The following is a 23,389-nucleotide window of genomic DNA, read 5'->3' as shown; positions in this document are numbered from 1 at the left end:
GATTCAGGCAGATTTCTGGCTGCAAGTCCCAAGTTGAGCTCCCTGCCCTCCCGTAGGGTTGAACTCTGCAGAGCTGTATTGCAGGTTCCAGCTGCCCTTCCCCTGAAGATAGACCTGGTCCTGATGGGAGGTGAAGATGACTCCAACTTACCCAGTACAGTGGTCTGGTGGTCCGGTGTCCTCTGCATCTTTGTAGTGTGGAACCAGGTGGCTGTACAGAGAAGAGGGCAGAGGAGCGGGTGTGTGTGTGTGTCCAGTGGATTGCTGCCGGGGCGCGGGCGGATTCAGTGTGTTCCGCACGACTCGAGACCTTGGTACGGCGTCCACAGACCTCAGGGTCCTGTTTCTATTCCTGGAAGTGTTTAGGATGGCCCAGATGGATCATGATGATGAATAATCATAAACCTTATCAGGTGTGATTCCAGTTACAGCTGTCACCCCAGATGTAGTATCTCTAATGAACATGCATCTTCCTCACAGCCGATGAGGAAGAGTCTCTAACACTATCTGCTATGATGTAATGACAAGAGTGACATCCCATGACTTTTGTTATATTCTCTTGGTTGGGAGCAAATCATAGGTCTCACGCACTCTGCTGTGTTTCTGGGTGATGCTCAGCTGGGGTGAAACCAAAAGAGCACAAGAAGAGGCTCGGGAAAGCAAAGCTCATTACACTCACAGATCCTAGAAAGAGTCACTGTGTGTTAAGGGGGTCGCATGGGAGGAGAGCCACAGGAACCAGCCCCACCAGGCCTGCGGGCAGCAGAGAGACTGAAGACTGTGGGCAAGAGCCTTCACTGGAGTCAGAGGGGGCGAACACACTAGAAAACGCTCAAGAGATTTCACCGGTGACTTTGACTGTTACTGGTCACAGCCAGGGGAGAATAAGAGACAACTTGTGACATGAACCAACCTTATTACACTGGTGCACCTGCTCACCTGGGTAGGATGCTCACAGCGTTTGTGGAGAGATTGAGGTAGCAGGAAACTACAAAAACACTACTCAAAGGGAGGGAATTACACAAAAGATATGAATACCAGGAGCTAGAGATGGGGGGGGTCGTTTTAAGGTCTGCCTGACATAGAGCATCAGCCTAACAGTGAACCTAGGGGGACATTTTTTAAAGAGTAGGCGAAGATGAGATGCCTATGAGAGAGGAGGCACAATCCTCAGAAAGGCTAGTAAAGAAAAGACATGAATTCTCCAAAAGCAACAGGATTCTTCCAAGTTTACAAATTTAAAATCTACAGAGTTCCATTAAGATGGGAGCTGGAAAATGACCTTTATAAGGAGGTCCACGTGAGTTTGGGGGTGCTGGGGAGCGGTACTGCGGACTGAATCAGGGGTCTTCACCTTGAACTACACCTCCAGCCTTTTTTTATATATATCTTTGAGACAAGGTCTCGCTAAGTCGCTAAATTGCCAAGGCTTGGCAACAACTTGCGATCCTCCAGTGTTGGCTTCCCAGAGTGCTAGGGTTACAGATGTGCACCACCGCTCCCAGGTTCCAAGTGAATGCTGAACTGAACCAGCCCAAACGGACCTCTAGGGGACGCTCCAGGATTGCGCACAGTGCCTACGCATGCGTACGACGTTTACACACACACACACACACACACACACACACACACACCCCGTTTACGCACGCGTGAAGACCCACGCATGCGCATATCCATCAAGCACACGTTCAGGATTGTTTTTGTGCAAGCGCTCAGGCAGCAGGGAAGCCGGCAGTGCGGTCCGAGATGTCTGAACTACGCGGGGAAAACAGTCCCCCAGAAATGAGTGCAGTGAATGGCGTCAGCGACGTCCTGCAGACCGGAGTGGGCGGCAGGAGGCGGGCGCGGGAGGCCCAGGAAGCCCCAGTGGTCGAAGCTGCCTGCCCTATGGCGCGGGTCCGGGGCCTAGCTCCCAGGCCGATCCCCAGCCACGTCCCGGGCCTGATGTCTATGCCCGGCCTCCACGGGCACCTGGGCCTCGTAGGAATTAATCAGCAGCGGCTCTTCCACCAGTACCTGGAAAATTCCCCCATGATCCCTGTCAGGTTACTGCGAGATATCGAGGAGCGCCGCAGGCTCTTTGTGGAAGGCTGCAAGGCCAGGGAAGCGGCCTTTGATGCGAATCCCCCCCAGATGGAGTCCGACGCAGTAGCTTTCGCCCTTGCTCTGACTGCCGCGGAGGCTGGTAGTCCCATGGCCGACTGAATCGGCGATCAGGTGGGTGGCACGGAGGTCAGGTGAAAAGGCGAAGACAGGCCAGCGCAGACCTAGTTGGTTGTCATTGGGGGAAAATGCAAGCTTCGAAGAGAACACTGCAGTGCACAATGAAACGACACAGCCAGAGAAAGAAGTCGAAGGGCACGTGAGACTGTTGAAGCTGCTTCCGAAGAGGTCCGGGGACACTTAGGACATCGCTTTGTGACTGTTAATCATCCGTCAGCATTTGTGGGAATTCTTTCAACGCTGTTTCACCGTAAAGGATGGTTTTGCAAAGATAAGTTGTAAGAAAAATGGCCAGTGATAGAACCCAGAAAAGTAACCAAGATGACCAAAGACATGAAGGAAATGCAGCAGTTAGGAATCCACTCGTGTCTGAGTTGTTAGGATTGGAAAGCTATTGAAGAACCTGGGGAGTTCAGAATTTGTGGTCATCATATTGTCAGCTCCCAGCTCCTGTGTAAAATTAATTTCCATGTTTTCTAAAAAATGTCAGATGAATAGTAAATACTCAAGAAAACATGTATTTATTGTGAGATAAGTATATTTTCAAGACCATATGAGATTGAGTGGGTGTGGGAATAGATTTGTTTTTGTTAATGTTTAAACTTTTTATTTTATTCCACACTCTGTGCACAAGATTCAAAAAACAAAGTATCATAAAATATACTGTGAAAAGTTAACCTCCTGTTCCTGTCCTCTGCCTGTTGACTTGAAAACTGTTCCTGACAGTTACCTTTGTTAGTGGTTTCAGATTTTGTTCATTTGTATCTACTTTTTTTTTTTGACTGACTTTCAACAATTTCCTAATGCATATACAAATTAAAATCAATAGATATTCTGCTTGTTTCCCTCTTTTTAAATCAAGGTAGCTTATTACAAGGCGGCATAGTATCTCCCTTTATCATCATTTGGGGGTTTTTCACTTAACATTGGAGAGATTTGTATTTTTTTTTCTTTTTTTTAACAACTACAATGTAAGGCTGTATTTAATATAATGAAGTAGTCATCTTTTGGGTGTCTGGGTTGTTTCCAGAATGTTTTAGTATTTTCTGTGAATTTGTATGTGTTTACTCATTTTCCGTAGAGTAGGTATCTAAAAGAGGAAACTCTTGATTAAAGCGCAAATGCACTGGTGTTTTTAATAGTATTACTAGAAAGCATTGCCTTTTTTGCCATTGATAAATGCCTGTTTCGCCACAGCCTGGCCAGTCAGACTTTGGAGGATCAGATAGTGAAGCATCATTTCTCTCATTCTAATTTCTGTTTCTCTATGAGGGAGGACATATGTTTTCAATATATATGAGCCATTTGCTTTTGCTTCCCTGTGAACTACCTGTCTGTATCATTTATATCATTCATTTTTCATTGGCTGCTTATTTTTCAAGTCAGTTTGTGTTATCAGTCATGAAAGAAGTCAGCCCTTTGTGATATCTGATGGAAAGAGTTCCTCACTTGACTGTTTCCCTCCCTGGCCCTCAGCCCCCACACAAATACACATTGGGAATTAAACCCAGGGCCTTTGCACTGAGCTACACAGTATCTCTACTCTTATTATTTTGAGACAAGATCTCATTGAGTTGCTCAGGCTGAGCCTGGACATGATTCCTGTGCTTCAGCTTCCCAGAGTGCTGAGTCTCAGCATGTACCACACCCCAGCTCAGTCTGACTACTTTTGAACCTTTTGCTATGCACAGAAATATTTGTTTTCATGTATCTGTACATATTAGTTTTTTTCTTTTGTGGCTTGTAGGCTTTTAGTCACAGTAGGAAAGGCTTTGCCACTACAGGACTATGAACCAAAGCTTTGTTTTTTTGTTTGTTTTTATTTTTGTTTTGCAGTACCAGGAATTGAACTCAGGACCTTGCACTTGCAAGGCAGGCATGGTGGCCCTGAGCTAAATCCCCAGCCTGCTTGATTTTAAATGTTAACATTAAAATTGTTACTCATTTGAAATATTTTAGGTTCTAGGAGAGTTATTCTACCCTCATTTGCTTCTTTTTTATTTTTTCTCCTATTCAGATATTTTTCCCCCTATTGTGAGACTTAAGGACCATCTTTATTCATTGCAGTTTTTACAAAAGCTGGTGGTATTTTTATTTGGATTGCATTAAATTTATATGCTTTTGAGTGAAAATCAGCGTCTTTGTGATGTCTTCCTATCTGGTAAGTCTCCATTTGTTCAAGTACTTTTTTATGTCCCCATGAGTGTTTTAAAGTTTCCTTCATGTAGGTATTGCATATTTTTAAGACTATTCCAAGGGAAGCAAAAGGAATTAAGATGTGTTATGTACATGTACCAGCTCCCCATGATGAGTGTAATCATTATGTACTGCAAACATGTACTAATAAAAATTTCCTAAAAGAATATTCCAAGGTTTGTTTATGGCTACTGTGAATGAAGTTCTGTTATAAATTGAAAGCTGTTCTGGAAAAGAGCCAGGCAGTGAGCCTCATCCCTTGCCCCTGTGCCTTGCACCCTGGCCTGCCTGCTCTTGGGTCTGTACCTGCAGGCATCCACCACCATGCCTGGCTGGGACCTGGACCCTTATCCAAGGATGCTACTGTGCCTCAGCGGCCAGAGTTGTACTGTGGAGTTGCATTGTGTGTCACTGAGCCGATCGTTGGTCCTGTGACAGAGTTCAGCCTCTATTCCACTTGCCTCATAGTTTAGGCTGATATCATGGGGCTCAAAGCCCAAATTCCTAATCACATAGTTGATCTAAATATAGGGTATCAATGAGGCTAAGTCTCAAAATTATGCTGAAAAGGACTTTTTAGGGTGATATGTTTGGTGTGATATCACTAATGAAACAAAACGGACATTGTGTTCATAGGTATGAATAATTCTACAAAGGCTAAAGGACTAGAAAGATTTTTGTTTTGGTCTTCTGATACAGGGTCTCACTATGCAGTTCAGGCTGGTCTTGAACTCACTATGTAGCCCAGGCTGCTCTCAAATGTATAGGGAATTGCTGGGTGAGGTGGCAAACCCCTGTAATCCCAGCAATCAGGAGGCAGAGGCAGGAGGTTCACCATGAGTTTGAGGCCAGTCTAAACTACAAAGCAAGACCCTGTCTCAACCAAAAAAAAAAAAAAAGTATAAGGATCCTACTGCCTCAGCCTTCCAAGTGCTGGGATTATAGGCGTGCGCCACACCACACCTGGCTTAGAAGATGAAATACTGAATTCATGGAGCTGCCTCAGAAAGAGTAGAGTTTCTATGAGCAAAGACTGAAAGCCCTAGATATGTGCATATCTGAGTGTGATCATTTCTCCAGGTTTAGTATGTGACTAGAAACAGTTGTCAGTAATGGGGAGTGAGACACAGGTATTTCTCATATTGTCTGTATTTTATAAAAAGTCTTTAAAACAGATATAGGTACAGGGCATGGTGGCGCATGCCTGTAATCCCAGCACTGGAGAGGCTGAGGCAGGACAATTGCTGAGTTCAAGGTCAGCCTGAACTACATAGTGAGACCCTGACCCCCCCAAAAAAGATATAGATGCTCATAAAGGGGGAAGAATCAAATGATGGACTTTCAACTACCTGGTGCACTTTAAAATCACTTAAATTTGGGCGGGGGTTTGGCACAGTGTAGAGCACTTGCCCTGGGTTCCATCCCCAGTGCTGAGAGGGAGAGGGGGGGGGAGGGGAGGGGGAGGGAGAGGGAGAGGGAAAGTGAGAGAGAGGAAAGAAAAAAAGAAAAGGAAGGAAGGAAGAGGAAAGAGAAAAAAGAAAAGGAAGGGAGGGAGGGAGGGAGGGAACAAAATACCTGAGACTTGGCTTATAAGGAGGAGTGCTTTGGGCTCACGGCTTCCGAGCTTTTAGTCCATGGCCAGTTGGCCCTGCTGCTCTGGGCCTGTAGTGTCCCTGTACCTCATGGCGGGAGCGTGTGGCAGAGGACATCAGCTCACCCCATGGCGGCAGGGAAGCAAAGAGGGGAAGGGTTGGGGTCCCACTGTCCCCTTCAAGGGCTCCCCCAATGACTCGACTTCCTTCACTAGGCCTCACCTGCTAATGGTGTCACCACTACCCAGGAGCACCCAAGTCTGGGGACAGCAAGCCTGCAGCATATGAGTCCCTGGGGGACATTTAAGGCCCAGCCACAACACGGACCCTCCTCTCCCTCACTCCTACCCCTTACCCCCAGGGCAGAAGGGGAAGGGGGAAGAAGAAGGGAGGGGGTATGCTGGGATCCCTGTAGCAGGTGACTTCCCCAGACCTTGGTCATGAGTGCAGTGACAGCGGACACAGTCAGGCCAGATCCACTGCAGGAAGGTTCTGTATTTCCTTGCAGCCCTCCCCAGCTCACCCCAGCCCCAGCCACCATCAGAAAAGGACCTGACTCGGCTACATTTCAGCCCTTCTCATCATCCTGCTGCGGCTCCTGAGATGGGGAAAAAAGAGAGAAAACATTAAAATGACAACTCCATCAGAATAATAGTGTTCAGATAGAACTTCCGGTGTGTCAGGCACTGTTTTCCTGCTTTCTATGAATTGCAATGCCTGCTGTAGTCTCTGTTGTTTTAAACACACCAGGCATGCTCCTACCACAGTGCCTTTGCCCTTGCTGCTTTCACTGCCTGGAATACTCTTCCCCAGATATCCACAAGGTTCAATCCCTCACTGCTTTCCAGTGCTCAGCTATCACCTTAATGAAGTCTTTCCTTAAACACTTAGATATACACATGGAACAGACCAAGGACTAAACCAGAAGCAGCTCCAAATGTATAGATAATAACTGCTTTTAAAAATCAATGATAGAAAAAATTCCAGGATCAGCAAAATGTGTTACGTGCATTTATGAAACCTAACCACTGAATGTGATTCAGTTCTTGTCCAATTCAGTTTACAACCAGCATCATGAAAAGACATTTGTAAACCAAGGTACCACTGTACCACACTGGTTTGTTTGGGTATTTTGGGATTTGTTTTGTTTTGGTTTTTGCTTTTGTACCGGGGATCAAACTCTGGACCTTGCGCTTGTGAGGCAGGCGCAGCACCACTGAGCTAAATCCCTGGCCCGTTTTTGTTTTTTGAGAGAGGGTCTCCCTATGTCCAAGGCTGGCCTTGAGCTCATTATGTACCGAAGGCTGGCCTCAAACTTGCAATTTATCCTCCTGCCTCATCCTCCAAAATGCTGGAAATACAGGCATGTGCCACTATGCCCCAATTGAAATCTAGTATTTTGTAAAATTAATTAGCACTAATACAAAATATATTTTTTTTAAAAATCCAGAATCAGGGCTGGGGATTTAGCTCAGCAGCACCGCGCCTACCTCGAAAGCGCAAGGTCCTGAGTTCAATCCAAAAAAAAAATCCAGAATCAGGCTCGGTGGTAGAGCAGTTGTTTAGCATACACAAGGCCCTGGGTTCAATATCCAGCACTTCAAAAAAAAATCCCTTTGATCCCCGGTACCAAAACACAAAAAAAATCCCATATTGATGGTAAATAAACTATTATGACATCATTTAATACCTTAGATCAATGGTACTAATAGTACTTTCCACCATGACGAATTCCATGCAATTCAATTACAATTCAATTCAATTTACAAGCTACTGCTTTACAACTAAAAGCTAAAAATAAGCTTTTAAAACTCTTTTGAGAAACACTGAGACCTAGTACAAGCCATGTATTCTTTGCTACCTAGTATGAGTCCTGTCATGGAATCATCTCAACAGTCCCACTTTACGCACATAAGGAAACTGAGGCTCAGAAAAGGGTGTAGGTAAATTGTCAGGATTCAAGCAGTGAGGCCTGGCTGAGCTCCGGGAAGGACCCAGACAGTGGCTTGCCTGCCCTTGGCCCCAAGCCCCAATCCCACCCCTGCTGACGGATGCATGCACAGCGCCTTGCTCACCTCAGCCCCACCACGGCCTGCTACCTTCTCTTGATCTCCTCGTTGATAGCGTCCACGATCGTCTGCAGCCTGCCCTCATCCACAAAGCCATCGCCTTGCTGGACACAGAAAGATCCAGCTGTGTCTCCACCACCCCAACCCCAGGCCCAGCCCTGCCCCGCTGTCTCGCTCAGAATCACCTTCTTTGAATGGACTAGTTTCCCCTCCGCAAACACTTCAAACTCCTCCCGTAGCCTGGGCCACTCTTTCGTCCTCCTGGGGAGGGAACATTGTGGGTGAAGGGAGGCTGAGAGCTCCCATCCAAAGCTCCTGACTATCCCCAGGCCCCAGATCACCTCCCACTTACAAAGCGCAGAAGATTTGGAAATTGCTGCTCCAGACTCTTTTTCAGTAGAACGTACTGAGGGCTAGAGATGGGGTCATGGAGTCACAGGTGTTCACAAGAGGGGAAACAGGAACTCCTGCCAGTCTTCATGCCCCATACACACCCCACTCCAAAGCCAAACCTACTCACCCGAAGGCCATAGCTTCAGAGACCACTGAAGGCTAAGGGCAGGAGGGAGGTGAGAGACAAGGAAAGACACTGCATTAGTATCTGCCCAAGCCCAGGGGGACCCTAGGAAGACCCGAGTCAGATCACATCCCTCCCCTGCTCAGCCTTCCAGAGCACCGAGGGGGCCCTGTGATCTACCCCATCGCCCTCTGCCTCCGCCCCGCCCCCTCCCTATCCTCCCATCCCCACCCCCACCCCGCCGCCCCAGCCACAGATGCCTCCTGCAGGTGTCCCACACCCCAAACGGCCCTGCCTCGCAGCCTGTGCACCCACATTTCTCTCAGAGAACCCTGAAGGCAAGTCATTCACAAAGGAATGAGTGAAGAATGAAGCTTGGGGCCAGGAATCATACAAATGGATGAATGAATAATAGTGAGTAAATGAAGCTGAGCGCCAAGAATCATTCAAATGAATGAGAGTGAATGATACTCAGAGCCAGAGCAGAGATTTGAACCCAGAGCTCCCCTGCCCCAAAGAGAACTGGTGGAGCCAAGTTTCCAGCCTCGAAGTAGAACTCTAGGGTTCTTCCCGACTCCTCCCCTCGCCCTACTCCGACCTCAACCTCCACATCACCGGAAGCCGGTGTCAGAGCCGGCAGCCCCTCTCCAGGTAGGTCACACGAATCAAGATTCTGTTGTCCGGGTGGAAGTTCTCGGTGGCGGAGGTGAGTGCAGCGGTGGAAACTGGTAGAAATGGCACGATGGGGCCAGGGGTGAGGGCACCTGTCAGCTTGGCGACCTTTGGGTCTGCCCTTGGGGAGGCCCCCAAGGCGGGGCCCAGATCGGCAGCGCCCGACGGGGTGAGGCGGGAAAGGGGCTCCAGGTCCGGCCTGGCGACGGTGCCGACCGGTGCCTCGTCGTGCTTCGGGCCATGCGCAGGATCATTGCCAGGAGACAAAGTTGCCTCTGGAGGAGGTTCTGAGAGTGGACCCAAAGGTGGCACCGGGTTCAGGAATGATTCTGCAGCGGCCACTACGGCCGGAACCCAGGCTGGAGCGGAGGCTGAGGCTGGGGCTGGGGCTAGGGCTGGTGCAGGGAACTGGACCAGAGTCCGCGTCTGGTCCAAGGTCAGAGTCTGGACTGGAGTCGGGGTCCAGACCAGGGTAGAGGCCCGAACTGGGGTCGTGGTTCGCACCAGAGTTGGAGTCCGGACTGGGGTGGGGGTCCGGATCGGGGTCGGGGTCCGGACCCGGGTCAGAGTCCGGACTGGGGTCGGGGCCCGGATAGGGGTCGAGACCCGGATTGGGGTCAAATTCCCGACCAGAGTTGGGATCCGGGACGAGATGGAAGTCCGGACTGGGGTTGAGTGCCGGGCCGGGGAAGGGGCTGGGGCCCGCCCCTGGTGGTTCATGGGGACCAGGAGGGACCCTGGTAACCCGGGTTGGGGGTCCCGCCACGTCCCGCTGCCTCAGGCACCAGGGTTCTAAATCTTGAGGTGACCACAAGGGGGCACTGTGACACAGCAGTCCCGTGGGCGGAAGTTCCACAGATCCGCGAGCTCAGCAAGTTTACTAGAGCCTCCTGTGTACATGGTTTTGTGCTGGGTGACTCTGGGGACAGGACAGTGACTAGAACCTGTCCTCACCAGGCTTCCTGTCCATGGGAGTGACAATAGTGGCCGGGGCCAGGATCTAAAAGAGGAGCAACCAAGTCTGCAGCAATCAGCACTTCCTAGAAAAGAGATCAGCTGGGCGATGGGGGGGGGGGGGAAGCAGCGACCACTACAGGGAAGGTGTGTTTACACAAGACTCGGTGGTGTCCACCACTAGTGAGTAACAGGGCTGGGGCTCCATCCTAGCTGTTACTGGTGAGGCTTTGCGGGGGCGGGGGATAGAGGGAATTGAACTCAGTGATGGTTCAACTGAGCTACATTCCCAGCCCTATTCATTTATTTACAGACAGGGTTTTCCTAGGTTGCTAGGTTGCCCAGGCTGTGCTCAAACTTTCCACCCTCCTGCCTCAGTGTCCCAGAGTATCCCACCAGGCCAGGCTACTTCATCTGCCTTGTTCACTGATATATCCTCAGTGCCTAGGACAAGACCCAGCAGACAGAAGGTACTCAAGGAATGTGTGTGGAACAAATGAAATAGATACAGAACAGAAGGTTGTTAGGTAAGGGGGGAGTTTGCTGGAGGCGGAGGGAAAACCTGGCTTGTTCCAGGAGCTGACAGTGCCTGTGTGGGAACCTGCAGCACCAGAGGCAGTGGCCACATAAGGACCCTCCAGGCTGGCCTCAAACTCACAATCCTCCTGCCTCAGCCTCCCAGAGTTCTAGGGTAGCAGACATGCATCATGCCCAGCTTTTTGTTTTCAGTTGTTTGAGTGAGGACACGCAGTGGGTGTCTGTACCCAACAGCTCAGATGGTTTTACTTTCAAAGGGGGAAGATGTTCCAGTGTTAGAGACTGATGGCAAAAGGTTCTCACCATCCCTTCCCCTATCCATGCCCTTGGAAATAGGACTCTACCTTCTCCCAACAAGAGAGGGTCTATTTCTGCTTCTGGAATCTGGGCTGGCTGTGTGAAGTGACAGGCTTTAGTCAAAAGGATTTCGAAGATGTTCAGTGGCACCCACTTTCTCCTTAGGACCCCTGTGTGAGGTAGGAGAACAAGCCAGAGCCAGCCTGCTGGAGGATGAGAGGCCCAGCAGACCCCTGAGCTTGCCAGGCACACACCCGTGTGGCTTCCCACATCACCCAGCCCAGCAAACCTGCAGACTGGAGCAAGAACAAATGTTCGGTATCTTAGGCCACTGAGTTTATGCAGCACCACCCACAGCAATAGCCAACTAACACAATGAACCACACTTTTGTCTAAATATTTTGTTGTTAAATATAACACAAAGGCAGAAACTGCATAAAACAATTGCTATGGTTTTAATGGATCCCAAAAAAAATCATGTTGGAAACTTAATCCCCAATGAAAGTGGCTATGGTTTGGATGAATGTCCCCAAACGTCCCCATGTGCAAGCTTGGTCCCCAGGGTAGCAGTAGAGGGAGGTATTGTGGCCCTTTAAGGGTCGGGGCCTAGCAAGAGGTCCTTAGGTCACCAAGGGCGCTCTCAAAAGGAACTGTGGAACCCCAGTCTCACAGTCTGTCTGCTTCTCATTTGTGAAATGAGCAATCTGCTCCTCCCCTCCTGCCACGGTGTGCTGTCCTCAATCCAGGGCCAAATCGAGGGGACACCCAGTCTTGGACTTGAATTTCCAGAACAATGAGCCAAAATAAACCCCTCTTTACTTCATAAGTATCCTGTGTTGGTCAGGTATTCTATTACAAGCATAAGCCACCATACCTGGCCTGTAACACTCTTTTGTAGTTACGTAACTAACTTTACTTCGGTCTGGTGTTTTTGTTTTCGTGTATATTCAAATTACTACCCAAGGTCACTTGCTTCAAGCCTGAAGAACTTCCTCACCATTTCTCACAAGGTGGGTCTGGTTTGCCAGCCTGGTACAGAACTAACTGATTTTTGGCTGGCTCTGATTTGAGGGAACCTCCCTCCTCCACATAGTCCACGTGATTTTGGCAGGCCAACCTTACTTCCTTCACACAGCAGGCAAATGACAGTGATAGCCCTGTGACAAGCCTGGGCCAGTGAAAGCCTGCCTAAAACTGTGAAGGTGACTGGAAGGTAAAAAGAGCCATCTGCGGAAATACATAGAACCCACATCCAGCCCTGTATGAAGCTGTACCTGCCACTGGATTTTCAACTTTTTCATTATTATTTATTTTACTACAGGATACCTGGGATTGAACCCAGGGCCTTCACAGTGAGCTACATTCCCAGCCCTCTTTTTTTTTTTTTTTTTTAATATTTAGGGCTGGGGATTTAGCTCAGTGGTTCCACCGCCTGCCTTGCAAGTGCAAGGACCCAAGTTCGATCCCCAGTACCAAAAATAAATAAATAAAAATAATTTACTTATTTTTATGTTAAGACAAGTTCTTGCTAAGTTGCCCAGGTTGGCCTCAAATTTCCCATCTTCCACTCTTAGTTTCCCAGAGTGCTGAGATTATAGGCATGCACCATCATACCAGTCTAGGATTTTTTATTTCTATTTTTATAAACTGTTAATTTGAATTGCTTGGCCTAAAGGAGCCTCACATAGTGAACCATAAGCCAACTGGTTGTGTAGACTCATAACAAGTAGTTGAGTCTCAGTCAATCACAAGTGGCCAACTGTTTAAACCGTGTTCAAATAAGACAGATAGCAGCTTTCACCAATGAGCTGTCTCTCTACATCACATCTGGTTTCTGTACTTCATTGCTTTTTCTCTGTTCTGACTATAAATCCAACCTATCCATATGATGAAAGGGAGCTTTCTGAACCATTTTTAATACTGACTCAGTATTAAATTCCTGATTAATTCCTGATTCAGTCACAAAGCTAGCTAAAATTTGCAAAATTAAATTTGTTGTAATTTTTCCTTTTTACAGAACTCTTGGTTTTTGTTGTTTTTTTTCAGACAGGGTCTTGCTGCTATGTAGTCCAGGCTGGCATCTAATTCACTAGGTATCCCAGGCTGGCCTCAATTGCTTGGGGATCCTCCTACCTCAGCCTCAGGCTCTAGAGTGTTGGGACTACAGGTGTGTGCCACCACACCTGGCTCTAAACTTTTTATTTAAACCAAAATGAATGGTTTCTGATTCCTGCAATATAAGGAGTCCCATCTATTAGCCCCCTCAGAACAAATCTCTTCCCCTCAGTCCTAATACCAAAGCACTCAGCCTGATGTATTTGGTCAAAATAAGAGCCTTTATAAAGATGCTTCTGGTGAGATATGAAAAAATAGGATATAAATAACCATTATGTACAACTTCCAACAGTAAAGTTCTCCCAGCCACCCCTTCAGCGAGCACTCCAGAGTGTCTGGGGCTGAGATTGGGCACCACTGAACAACAAAGATATCCAGGCTTTGTCTCCAGGTACTGAGAGAGAAGGCACAGGTCAGGCCTAGAAAATGAAATGAGTAAGAAGCATTAAGAAAGGCTCCTTTGGCTCCCTTCTCTCTCCCCAGGAGAGGTTCCCACTATGACCTCTGGAGCCCATGGGCCTTCCGAACAGAAGATGGCAAGTAGCCCAAACGACAGCAAGAGGAATGCAAAATAGAACTAAGTCAGAACTGAAAAGTGGGCAGAGACCTTGCCGAGACGCTACCATCCTTGTTTCACAAACAGAATGGAGGACGGCTAAAGAAAAATCAGGGCTGCCTTGGCCCAGCGTGCCTCCTGTGTGCATAGAGCCCTAGGAGTGTAGCTACCTCCCGAGCATAGATGGAAGGAGCCGATATGACGTAAATCGGTCGAGAGTCTCCATCTTCCGGGCGACTCCAATCTACGGTGGAGCTGCGGAAGGAAAGGAAGAAGGAAGGATCCAGATCTTGTATTCTCAGATCTTGTTTTCCCCTACCCATCAAGGAAGGAGAACCCACAGGCAGGTAAAAAATTCCGGAACGACCCAACCAGAGAGGTACAGCACCGGGCACAGGAGGGACCGATCAGGAAGATGCATCGAAGCTGGGTGCAAGCAGCCAATAGCGACGACGCACACATCTGTGGCCCTCACCTCGGGCCATCCCCGGAGCCCTCCTGCGTCCTCAGGTTGTTGAGTGCATCAGGGAGCGCGTGGACTGACGGCTCCGGGGTCCCCGTCAGCAAGCGAGACCCAGTATCCCGGCCAGGGCTAAGGCGGCGCAGGTGGATCAGCAAGAGCGCGACGCCGGCCAGGCCCGTGGCCACCAGCAGTCCCAAAGCCGGCGGCAGAAGGAAGCGCTGGGGATCTGCCTGCTTGAGGCCGGGCGAGGCCGCGGGCAACGCGCCTGCGCCAGCGTCCGCGCTGTTGGGGTGAACGGGAAACTCGCACCGCGCGCCCATGTAGCCGGGCGCACAGGCGCAAACGAGGCCCGAGAAGTGGGCGTAGCAGCGGCCGCCGTGAGCGCAGGGGCGCCCGGCGCAGGGGTCCGCGCGCTCCCGGCAGTCGCGGCCGCCGAAGCCCAGCGCGCAGGAGCAGCGGCGCGCGCCGCCGCCTTCCACGCAGGTGCCGCCGTTGGCGCAGGCGCGGCCGGCGCAGTCGTCGAGGTCGTGCTCGCAGCGCGGCCCTGCGAAGCCGGCGCGGCAGCGGCAGCGCAGGGCGTGGCCCAGGTCCAGGCAGAGCCCGCCTGTGGGGAAGCGGGCATCAGAGGCGCACCTCCGCCCTTTTGGAGCCCTGTGGTCCCCGCCCTAGGTCCCCATTCTCCACCTCAAAGGTTTGCCTGGAAAAAGGGCTCGTGTCTGGTTCTACCTTATGAAATCGCCAAGTATCTTTCTCTCGCCTTCAATCATACTTACAGTTAAATTTCCAGAACTACGTCTTTGAACCACTTGCCTTTTGCCCTAGACTGCACCACCACCACCCTTTCTCTTTTTAACACCTCTCAAACCTAGTTCACCCTTCAAGTCTACGCAGATGCCCTTTTCTCCAAGAAGTTTCCCTGACTTTTCTTCCATCCCATCCCCGACTGCGCCCGATTGCCCTGTGGCTCCCGCCTCACAGCCTTGCCCACTCTGGGTTCTGAGGATGGGGTCTGGAGGTGACGTGGTCACTGCTATGTCCCCAGTACCAGTCAGTCCAGAGAGCACTCGGTGAGTGGAGAATCATTACGTCCACTTGCAAGACTGTACCAGGCCTTTAGTGTTTAAGATCTCATTTCATCTTTCGACTCCTACACAAGATCAGATCTTCCTCTGCTCAGAACCTCCCGTCTCCATCTCCCTCTGGGTGCCCGCAGGACCTGCCCCACCACCTGCCTGACCTCATCTCTCCTGGCTGTCCCCCTCCCTCTGCTCTGGCCACGCTGGCTCCCTGCTGACCCACAGCACACGAGGCACATTCCCACCACCTCCGCCCCAAGGAGGCAGGGATTTTTCTCATTCCTTGCAGTGCCTAGGTTAAGACCTGACGCGTAAATGCTCAGTAAATACTTACGAGATAGGCAATAGCCTCTGGTCACTCTACGAAACAAATGGGCTAGGCAGAGGAAGAAGGAGTGGAAAGCCAGGGCTCCCACCCTCGCAAGGCCTCTCACCCACACCCCTCACAGATCTGGCCTCCCCGCCTCACCATTCTGGCAGGGCTGCAGGCTGCACCGGTCCACCCTCTTCTCACAGTTGGAGCCTTGGAAACCCGGTGGGCAGTGGCAGACATAGGCAGAGTCCGGATCGGTGCCCCCGACACACAAGCCGCCATTGAAACAAGGTCCATCAGCACAGGTCACCCCGCTCACCTCACACCGCAACCCGTAGAAGCCCCGGGGACAGGCGCACTCGAAGGAGCCGGGCGTCTCCTGGGCAGGGGCAAGAGGGCTTCGGACAGGAGTTTCCTTGGAGCAAAAGCCCATCCTCCCCCGATCCAGGTTTTAACCCCAAGTGCCAGTGTGCAGAGGCTTTGCCTGGACTCCTCCCGGACCAGCCCTCACCCACTCCAGGATCTTCCTCTGCGCCATAACTGGCCCACAGAGAGAAGCTGCCCCCACCGCTGGCCTGTGCCCAGCTAATGCCACCTTCTTGCTTGCCCTCCTGGAGCCGGCCATGTAGACAAATCCGACTTGAATTTCTCCCCAAAGGTTTCTCTCCACTCCCTTCCACAGCCCCACCCCACCCCTGACCTTAAACCCTGAGTTGTCTCACTCTCCCGGGTGGCAGCATCCAGGCTCTTTGTTCCAACACACTCCAAGCTCAGCCTCTCTCTGTGCCCTTCCTCCTGCCCTCCACTTACCTGGCCCGCCCTCTCCGATCACCTGCCCTTGGCCAAACCACCATGCTGCACAGCCCCCGGCTGGTGCCCACCCCATCCCAGAAAGCCTTCTCTGATGTCTCCACCACACTTCCTCCCGAACCCTCCCCTCAGGAGGCTTAGGCCTCTGTCTTTCCCATTCTAGCACCTTTCAGCCGCACCCCCCCCCTCCATCTTTGCTCCTGAATTTCATCCCCATCACCAAATCTTAGTTCAAGTCCTCACATTCAGGCTGGCCACCTCCAAGAAGCCCTCCTTGATAGCTATTCCCAGACTTCACCCCCAGGCGGTGGCTCAGGGATCCCCAGGGAGGGGGTGCTGGGAACTCGGGACAAAGCAGGAGAGGGGATACTGACACTGCAACTGCCCCCATTGGCACATGGGTTCCCGTCACAAGGTCCAGGCCCAGGTGCGAGGCATCCAGCGGTGACAGAGGATGGGCCCCGGGGCCCAAGACAGCTGCTGGTTGAGACAGGGACAGTGCAGAGGGGCCCAGTCCAGCCCTCCAGGCACTGGCACTCATCTGGCTGCTCACAGAAGCCGTGCTCCCGGCTGCAGCCAGCTAGGCATATGGCTACGGGGAAGGGAGAGGCAGGGAGAGAGACACAGGAGAAGGCCAGGGTCAGGAGACTGGAAGCAGAAAGGTTCTGAGTGCTCTCCACATTCCACCAAACCTTCTCCTTGTGACCGACAACCTTTTGGGCTCAAAGTTATTGCAGAGCCCCCAGTTTACAGACCCAGAAACTGAGGCCCAGAGAAGCAAGGTAAAACACAGTGCTTGGAAGAAAAGGAGTGAGGATCTGAACCCAGGCCTGTTCATCTTGAGTCTGTGTTTGTGGAAGCAGCATGGGGTGAGGGTGCCCAAATCTGAGTCTGGAGAGAATTGGGGCAGGGTCTCAGATTGAGGAGGGACCCCTGGCCTTCCAGGGAAGGTGGAAGGGTCTTGGATTGGCATAGGTTTAGGAAAATACAAATGATCTGAGAGTCCTGGGGGCCTTGGTACTACTCTGAAATTTAGGAAGGGTCTGAGGCCGTGATAGTGAACCTATAGCACACATGTGCTGCAGTGGGCTGTTTGGTATCGCTGAAAGCTCTAAAAGGTTCACCCATCACTGGTCTGAGGAATCCTGGGTGGGGGTTAGGGATCCAAGCTTAAAAAGCAATGAAGGGGGCCAGGATTTAACACGGTGGGACCCATGCCTGCCTCGAAAGCACAAAGCCCTGTGTTTGATCCCCAGTACACAAAAAACAAAACAAAAAACCCAACATTTTGGGCTGGGGATTTAGCTCAGTGGTTCTGCAGCCTGCTTCAAAAGCGTAGGGACCTGAGTTTGATCCCCGGTACCAAAAAAAAAAAAAAAGCAATGAAGGGGGCCAGGCATGGTGATGCACACGTGTAATCTCACACTTGGGAAGCTGAGGCAGGAAAATGGCAAGTCTGAGTCCCACCTGGGCAAACTAGCAATTTTTTAAGTTTTGTTGTGTTTTTTTTTTAAGTGCTGGGGATGTTACTCAGTTCTCCTGGAGAGGAAAAAAAAGCAATAAGGAGGGACGTATATGATGGTGCACACCTGTAATCCCAGTTACCAGCAGGCTGAGGCAGAAGGATCATGAGTTTGAGGCCACTCTGGCTACATAACAAGGCTCTGTCTCAAAATAAAAAGATCTGGGGATGTAGCTCAGTGTAGCGTGCCTAGCATGAGATGGGCCCTTGGCGTCCATTTCCAGCACTACAAAAATTAAAAAATAAATGAAATAAAATAATTATTAAAAGTAATGGATTCTAGGGCCGGGGATTTAGCTCAGTGGTTTCACCACCTGCTGTGAAAGCACAAGGCCCCGGTTTGATCCCCGGTAACGAAAAAAAGAGTAATGAATTCTGGCTTGCAATCTCAGGGAGGGAGGACACAGGAGCCCTCGGGGACAAGAGGACGCTGGGGGAAGGGAGACGGGGAGAAGTTTCTGTGGCTCTGGAGCTCAAGTAGGAAGGGCTCCAGAATTAGAAGAGCTTTGGGCTCCTAGCCTCAGGAAGGAATGTGGGTATGGGTTAGGGGAGGAAGTGGGGGTCCCAACATGGGAAGTGGTGCGAGGTTCCTATTTGGAACAAGAAAATGCTTGGAGGAGGGAAGGAGGCTGGAGTACCCAGGCAGGCCTGCAGAGAAGTCTATGGTCCTCAGTTTCCCCAAAGGTGGTAGGTGGATGATGGGAGGGGGCTCAGCCCATGGATAGTGCTAGGGAGAGGCTCAGGGTCCCTAATTCCCTGAAGAAGGTAGCTGGGTGGTGGGGGAGTACTGAGAGCTGCGAGTGAAGCAAGGTAGGGCCGGGATCCAGGGCGGTGGAGGGAAATGGGATGCGGTTGAAAGCAGAACTCACGCGGGTCCTCGCACTGGTCTTCGAATGGCGGGCAAGGTCGTAGTCCCAGGCCACACCGCGAGGGGGCGTTGCGCGAGCGACACAGGCGAGCACATGCGGCCCCGACGGCAGGCGGCTCGCAGCGGGCGCGGTAGGAGAAGCGCAGCTCCCAGGCGCCTGCGCGCTGCACATCCCTGGCCCACGGGGCCCCGGCTGCCAGTCGCCGCCGGCCGGCCACACGCGCCAGCAGGCTCCAGGCCGGCTCTGCGGGGGAAAGCGAGGGTTCTGGGATGGAGCGGCCCAATTCTGGTCTCGGGACAGGCACGGAGCATGCCGCCTCGCTCTCTCCCTGGTGCTTATAGTGAAACCAAAACACCCTTATGGAGCCCTGGGGGGTCCTCTGACCCGGAGGGGAGAATGTCAGTTACCCACAGTAGCAAGGGTATAAACTCCATCGCCGTAGTAACATGTCTCGTAACAACTGTAATACTCCTGTACTTGTCCCAGAATCTAGTGGGATGGTGGCACACACCTGTAATACCAGGACCCTGGGAGGCTGAGGCAGGAAAATCGCAAATTCAAGCCCAGCCTGGGCAATTTAGCAGGACCTTGTCTCAAAATAAAAAGTAAAATTAAAGGGCCGGGGATTTAGCTCAGTGGTTTCGCCTCCTGCTAAGCAAGCACAAGGACCCGAGTTTGGTCCCCGGTACCAAAAAAAAAAAAAAAAGTAAAATTAAAGGGGAGGTGTGTGGCTCAGTCCAAAGGCCCTAAATTCCAACCACAGGAAACAAAAGGAAGGAAGGAGGGAAGGGAAAAGACCGCTAATGTCCTGTGACATCGGATACTTCTTTATGCACGAAGGACAATAACATATCTCCAGAGTAAGGTCATAACACATCAAAATCGTGCCTCTGGGCCTGGGATTCAGCTCAGTGATTCCGCCGCCTGCCTCGAAAGCGCAAAGACCAGAGTTTGATCCCCAGTACCAAACAAAACAAAACAAAATCGTCCCTCAAGGTCTTCCTCTATCAGAATGGTGACAGGGACCCCACTTTCTAGACTACAAATTACCCATGTTGCCTGAGAACTTGGGATACTAGGAGGGTGACACGTTCCCCGGAACAAGGGTGTCACACTCCAACATTGTGTGGCACAGGTGCTTTCTACATCAAAATGATGACAGAGGCCCGGGGATTTAGCTCAGTGGTTTTGCCGCCTGCTGTGCAAGCGCAAGGACCTGAGTTCGATTCCCGGTATCAAACAAAACAAAACAAAACAAAATGATGACACTGTGGGCCTTTCACAGCAAGTTTGTCACCAAAGGATAAGACCACCCCATATCCTGAAGCCTTTGCCAGTATTCTCCCTGAGGAAGCTGCCACATCCCTGGGACCTCTGTATGGACTAGATGGCAGTTTCACAGAAAGTAGTGAGAAGTAGCTCATACTACAACCTGGGCTCTCAAAATCAGACATGTACTAATAAAAAAATGTTTGTTTGTTTTAGAGACAGCACCCGGCTATGTAGTCCACTCTGGCCTTGGACTCAAAGCACTGCTTCTGCCTCTGCCTCAGCCTCCCGAGTGCTGGGATTACAGACATGCACCACCACACCCGGCTCGAGTGCACCTGCTTTTTTTTTTTTTTTTTTTTTTGGTACCGGGGATTGATCTTGGGACCTTGCCCTTGCGAGGGAGGCACCGGAACCACTGAGCTAAAATCCCTGGCCCTTGCACCTGCTTTTGACTGCACCTCATCCCATGAAGTCAGCGGTTGAATTTTTTACGAGTGGCATCATATCAGAGTTCAAAAAGTGTAGCTCAGTGGTAGAGCACTGGCCTAGCATGCAGGAGGCTCTGGGTTCCTTCCCCAGCTCCCCAGCACCGCAAAAAAAAAAGTTTTGAATTTGGAGCATTTTGTTTTCTTAGCTGCTCTTCCTGTACCAGGACTCTACATCCTGTAGGGGACATTTCTATGCCTGAGACATCCAGAGCCCCAGCATCACAGCCCAGAAGCTGTGATGACAGCAAAGGCCCAGCAGTGCTGTCACCCCAGGGTCACTGTCCTGGATCCCACCTTGGGCCCCTCCCCCACCACAGTCCCAACCTGACAATACTCACCTCCCACCTGCTCTCCCAGCTCCTCCCGCCAGGTCTCGATGGTGAGGGAGAAGGTGCCCTAGTGGGGTGGAGGAAAGGGGAAGAGGGAATGGAAGATGGTGGTGAGGGCAAAGGCCCCGTGAAAACCAGCAGGGAGAGTGGCAGCTCATTCTGGGGACAGAGCAAACAAAACAACTGCCAGGGGCATGGCCCCAGGGGAGGAACGAATCCTTGGCTTCCTTTGTTGAGCACTATGCGGTGAGCACTTCAAGACAGTGGGGGCTGTCAGAAGGTACCAGGCGGGCTGGGCTCCATTTTACCGCTAAGGAAATGGAGGCTGGAAAAAGGAAGTTATATGCCCCTAAGACAAGGGTCTAGAGTTCAAATTCTGCCCTGTTCACCTCTGTGTTGGGGGGATTGTGGGGAGAGAGGATTTGGAAGGTAATACTGGAGCTGAATACAGGCCTCAACTGGAAGACCTGAGGATGGAAAAGATACAAGATTAGAGGTCCCCAAGACCAAGGATGGGAGGGTCCCTGGGTGCAAGGAGATCTGGGGATAAAGATGGAGGCCCCCAGTTTTTAGGCATCCCCAAGTAGCCAAGGTAAGGCTCTGTGAATGTAGGATTTCCAGAGAATGAATTTAGAGTCCTGGGGATTTGGGGTCTCCAGCACACAAAGCTGGTGTCAGAACATTTGGGGGCCCAGTGGGTAGGGTTTGAGGGGTTGGGAATGTAGGGTCCAGATGATACAGTGATCTGGGAATTTGCCCACCACAGGGGGCGCGATTAGGGTTTTGGAATCTGGAGGCAAGAAGGAGGTCGAGATTTGGGTGTTAGGGTTAGGCGCACAGCACCCGGGATGCCCCCAGGCCTGGGCTCACCGGCCAGGCGTCCCGGAAGGGCACGCGCATGAGGCGGTCGGGCAGCGGCAGGTCAGACGCGGGCGCTCCGGGCTGCTCGGTGTAGACGGGTCCTCGCGCACTCAGCTCTGCGCCCAGGGCGCACGGGGACTCCGCGGCCTCCTCGGAGACCCCTGGCTTCAGACAGACCCTGAAGAAGAGGCGGCAGGACCCCCGAGCGCTACAGGGGGACCGCGGGAGCCCTGGGCCCGGCCCTAGCCCAAAAGAATGGATCTGCAGCTCGAAGACACCGGCAGGATGTGCCTGGGGCAGAAAGGGACCCGTGGTGAAGGAGCCGCGGAGACCCAGAAGTCGGCCGCCCCACACTTCCTCCCCAGGACCTGCGCGTCACACTCCCACCCCCACTTATCCCTTCCCATTCCGTCTCCCGCCCAGCTCTGACCTGGGGAAGGAGAAGGAGCAACAGGAACACCGACTGAGACAGGACCCGGGACATCCGCAGGCGGACCATGGCCTTTCAGGGGTCTCAGGAGTCACAGCTGCTGGCTCCTGGGCCTTATATCTGAGTGGTCGGCCCCGCCCCTTCAGGCAGCCTCCTGGCTCCTGGGGACCAAGGGGAGGGGATCTCGGGAAGTAGGCCGAGCGGGAGCAACTTGGAGATTGTGTGTGTGCGCCGCGGTGTAGCCAGCATGTGACCCTGTGTGTAGCTGTAGCAGACTAAGTGGGGCTAGGGTCCGGTAGGATGTGTGGGAGATGGATTGCACATGATTTCAGCGTTCGGTGTGTGCGTGTGATGTGCGCAGGGGCTACTGGAGCAGGTTCTAAGTGGGCTGTGCACGTGGCTCAACACGTGCCTGGAATTGTGAGGTCGTAAATAATTCTAAGATGCTGTGTTTGTGCACCTGAGTGGGCAAGTAGACGTGAAGGTGACCTCACGACTGTGTGACATTCTGAGATTGTGCGGCTGTGTGGCTGCCCCTGTGTGCGTGTGTTTTGTGCCATCCTGGAACAAACACTGTGTATAGTCTTCTGAACCTGTGACTTTGTGCAAGTGCCTGTAGCAGGCAGTGTGTGCGAGCATGGCGTGTGTGTGTGTGTGTGTGTGCGCGCGCGCGCGTGCGTGTGTGTGAGACGGGTTTGTGAGGTCCACTGGAGTAGCTGTGAGTGAATTCATGAAGACCCGGGGTTCTTTGTGGACCCTTGCATGTGAGTGCGCTCTCCCGCGCGTGTTTCCCCTCCCAAAACAAAGCCTCCGTCCCAGCCCTGCAGCACAGACGCCGCAGACGCCTCTCCTGGCCTCGCTCAGACGCGGAGGAGGGGACGCCCAGCTGTATGTAAATGACGCCATCTGCCCGGCGGCGCGCCCCTCCCCCGCGGCCGCAGCTGGGCTGCCCATTTGGCCTCCGGAAGGTGTGAGGAGCAAACGGGCAGGAAATTCGTCCGCACGTACCAGGGGCCCAAGCCGCTCCCCAACCCCAGGATGAATGGGGGCACCCTGGGGCCCCTGAAGCCTCTTAGTATTCCAGGACCAGGACAAAAAAAGCCAGTTAGGAGCAGATGTTCCAGGCCCCCTCATGCTCTGTGCCAGGCGCTGGGCAAAGCCCGTTAGAGGGAGGAAACTATTTTTCATTTCGAGTAAAGAAATGTAATACGAAGGGGTTGCTAATTTT

At 51.8% G+C, this 23,389-nt stretch overlaps 4 protein-coding genes across 5 annotated transcripts; 1 reads left to right on the top strand and 3 right to left on the bottom strand.

Annotated features, from left to right (window-relative positions):
- Nucleotides 1-1,655: 1,655 nt before the first annotated feature.
- Nucleotides 1,656-4,588, top strand: Eid2b (EP300 interacting inhibitor of differentiation 2B). Its single transcript, XM_004859109.4, has one exon. The coding sequence runs from the start codon at nucleotides 1,747-1,749 to the stop codon at nucleotides 2,203-2,205; it is 459 nt and encodes a 152-aa protein (XP_004859166.1). The 5' UTR covers nucleotides 1,656-1,746; the 3' UTR covers nucleotides 2,206-4,588.
- On the bottom strand, nucleotides 4,209-9,323 carry LOC101725213 (selenoprotein V). Its single transcript, XM_021239686.2, is given in 7 exon segments — nucleotides 4,209-6,609; nucleotides 8,087-8,184; nucleotides 8,266-8,310; nucleotides 8,312-8,341; nucleotides 8,433-8,493; nucleotides 8,601-8,632; nucleotides 9,196-9,323. Coding segments are annotated over 5 exon segments (225 nt in total). The 5' UTR covers nucleotides 8,612-8,632; nucleotides 9,196-9,323; the 3' UTR covers nucleotides 4,209-6,609; nucleotides 8,087-8,106.
- On the bottom strand, nucleotides 8,850-12,236 carry Selenov (selenoprotein V). The gene has a single exon (XM_087197491.1). It carries the CDS (start codon nucleotides 9,987-9,989, stop codon nucleotides 9,225-9,227), a length of 765 nt encoding a protein of 254 aa, XP_087053617.1. The 5' UTR covers nucleotides 9,990-12,236; the 3' UTR covers nucleotides 8,850-9,224.
- Nucleotides 12,237-13,372: 1,136 nt separating this feature from the next.
- Nucleotides 13,373-23,033, bottom strand: Dll3 (delta like canonical Notch ligand 3). 2 transcript variants are annotated; one of them, XM_013077457.3, is made up of 9 exons: nucleotides 22,162-23,033; nucleotides 21,741-22,022; nucleotides 20,880-20,937; nucleotides 18,782-19,024; nucleotides 16,765-16,982; nucleotides 15,737-15,959; nucleotides 14,204-14,795; nucleotides 13,899-13,983; nucleotides 13,373-13,591 (listed from the first exon to the last, which is right to left on the bottom strand). In XM_013077457.3, the coding sequence occupies exons 1-9, from the start codon at nucleotides 22,228-22,230 to the stop codon at nucleotides 13,586-13,588; spliced, it is 1,776 nt and encodes a 591-aa protein (XP_012932911.3). In that variant the 5' UTR covers nucleotides 22,231-23,033; the 3' UTR covers nucleotides 13,373-13,585. The 2 variants fall into 2 exon arrangements, with proteins under 2 accessions (XP_012932911.3, XP_087053616.1); XM_087197490.1 differs by having other exon boundaries at nucleotides 21,741-21,909.
- Nucleotides 23,034-23,389: the final 356 nt, after the last annotated feature.

Source organism: Heterocephalus glaber, unplaced genomic scaffold (genome assembly GCF_053883595.1).
Source record: "Heterocephalus glaber isolate CG9 unplaced genomic scaffold, H.glaber_assembly_v1.0 deba00001670, whole genome shotgun sequence".
NCBI classification, from domain to species: Eukaryota; Metazoa; Chordata; class Mammalia; order Rodentia; family Bathyergidae; genus Heterocephalus; species Heterocephalus glaber.
The sequence above is the reverse complement of the archived record's forward strand: the minus strand, read 5'-3'. Positions and strand labels throughout refer to the sequence as shown.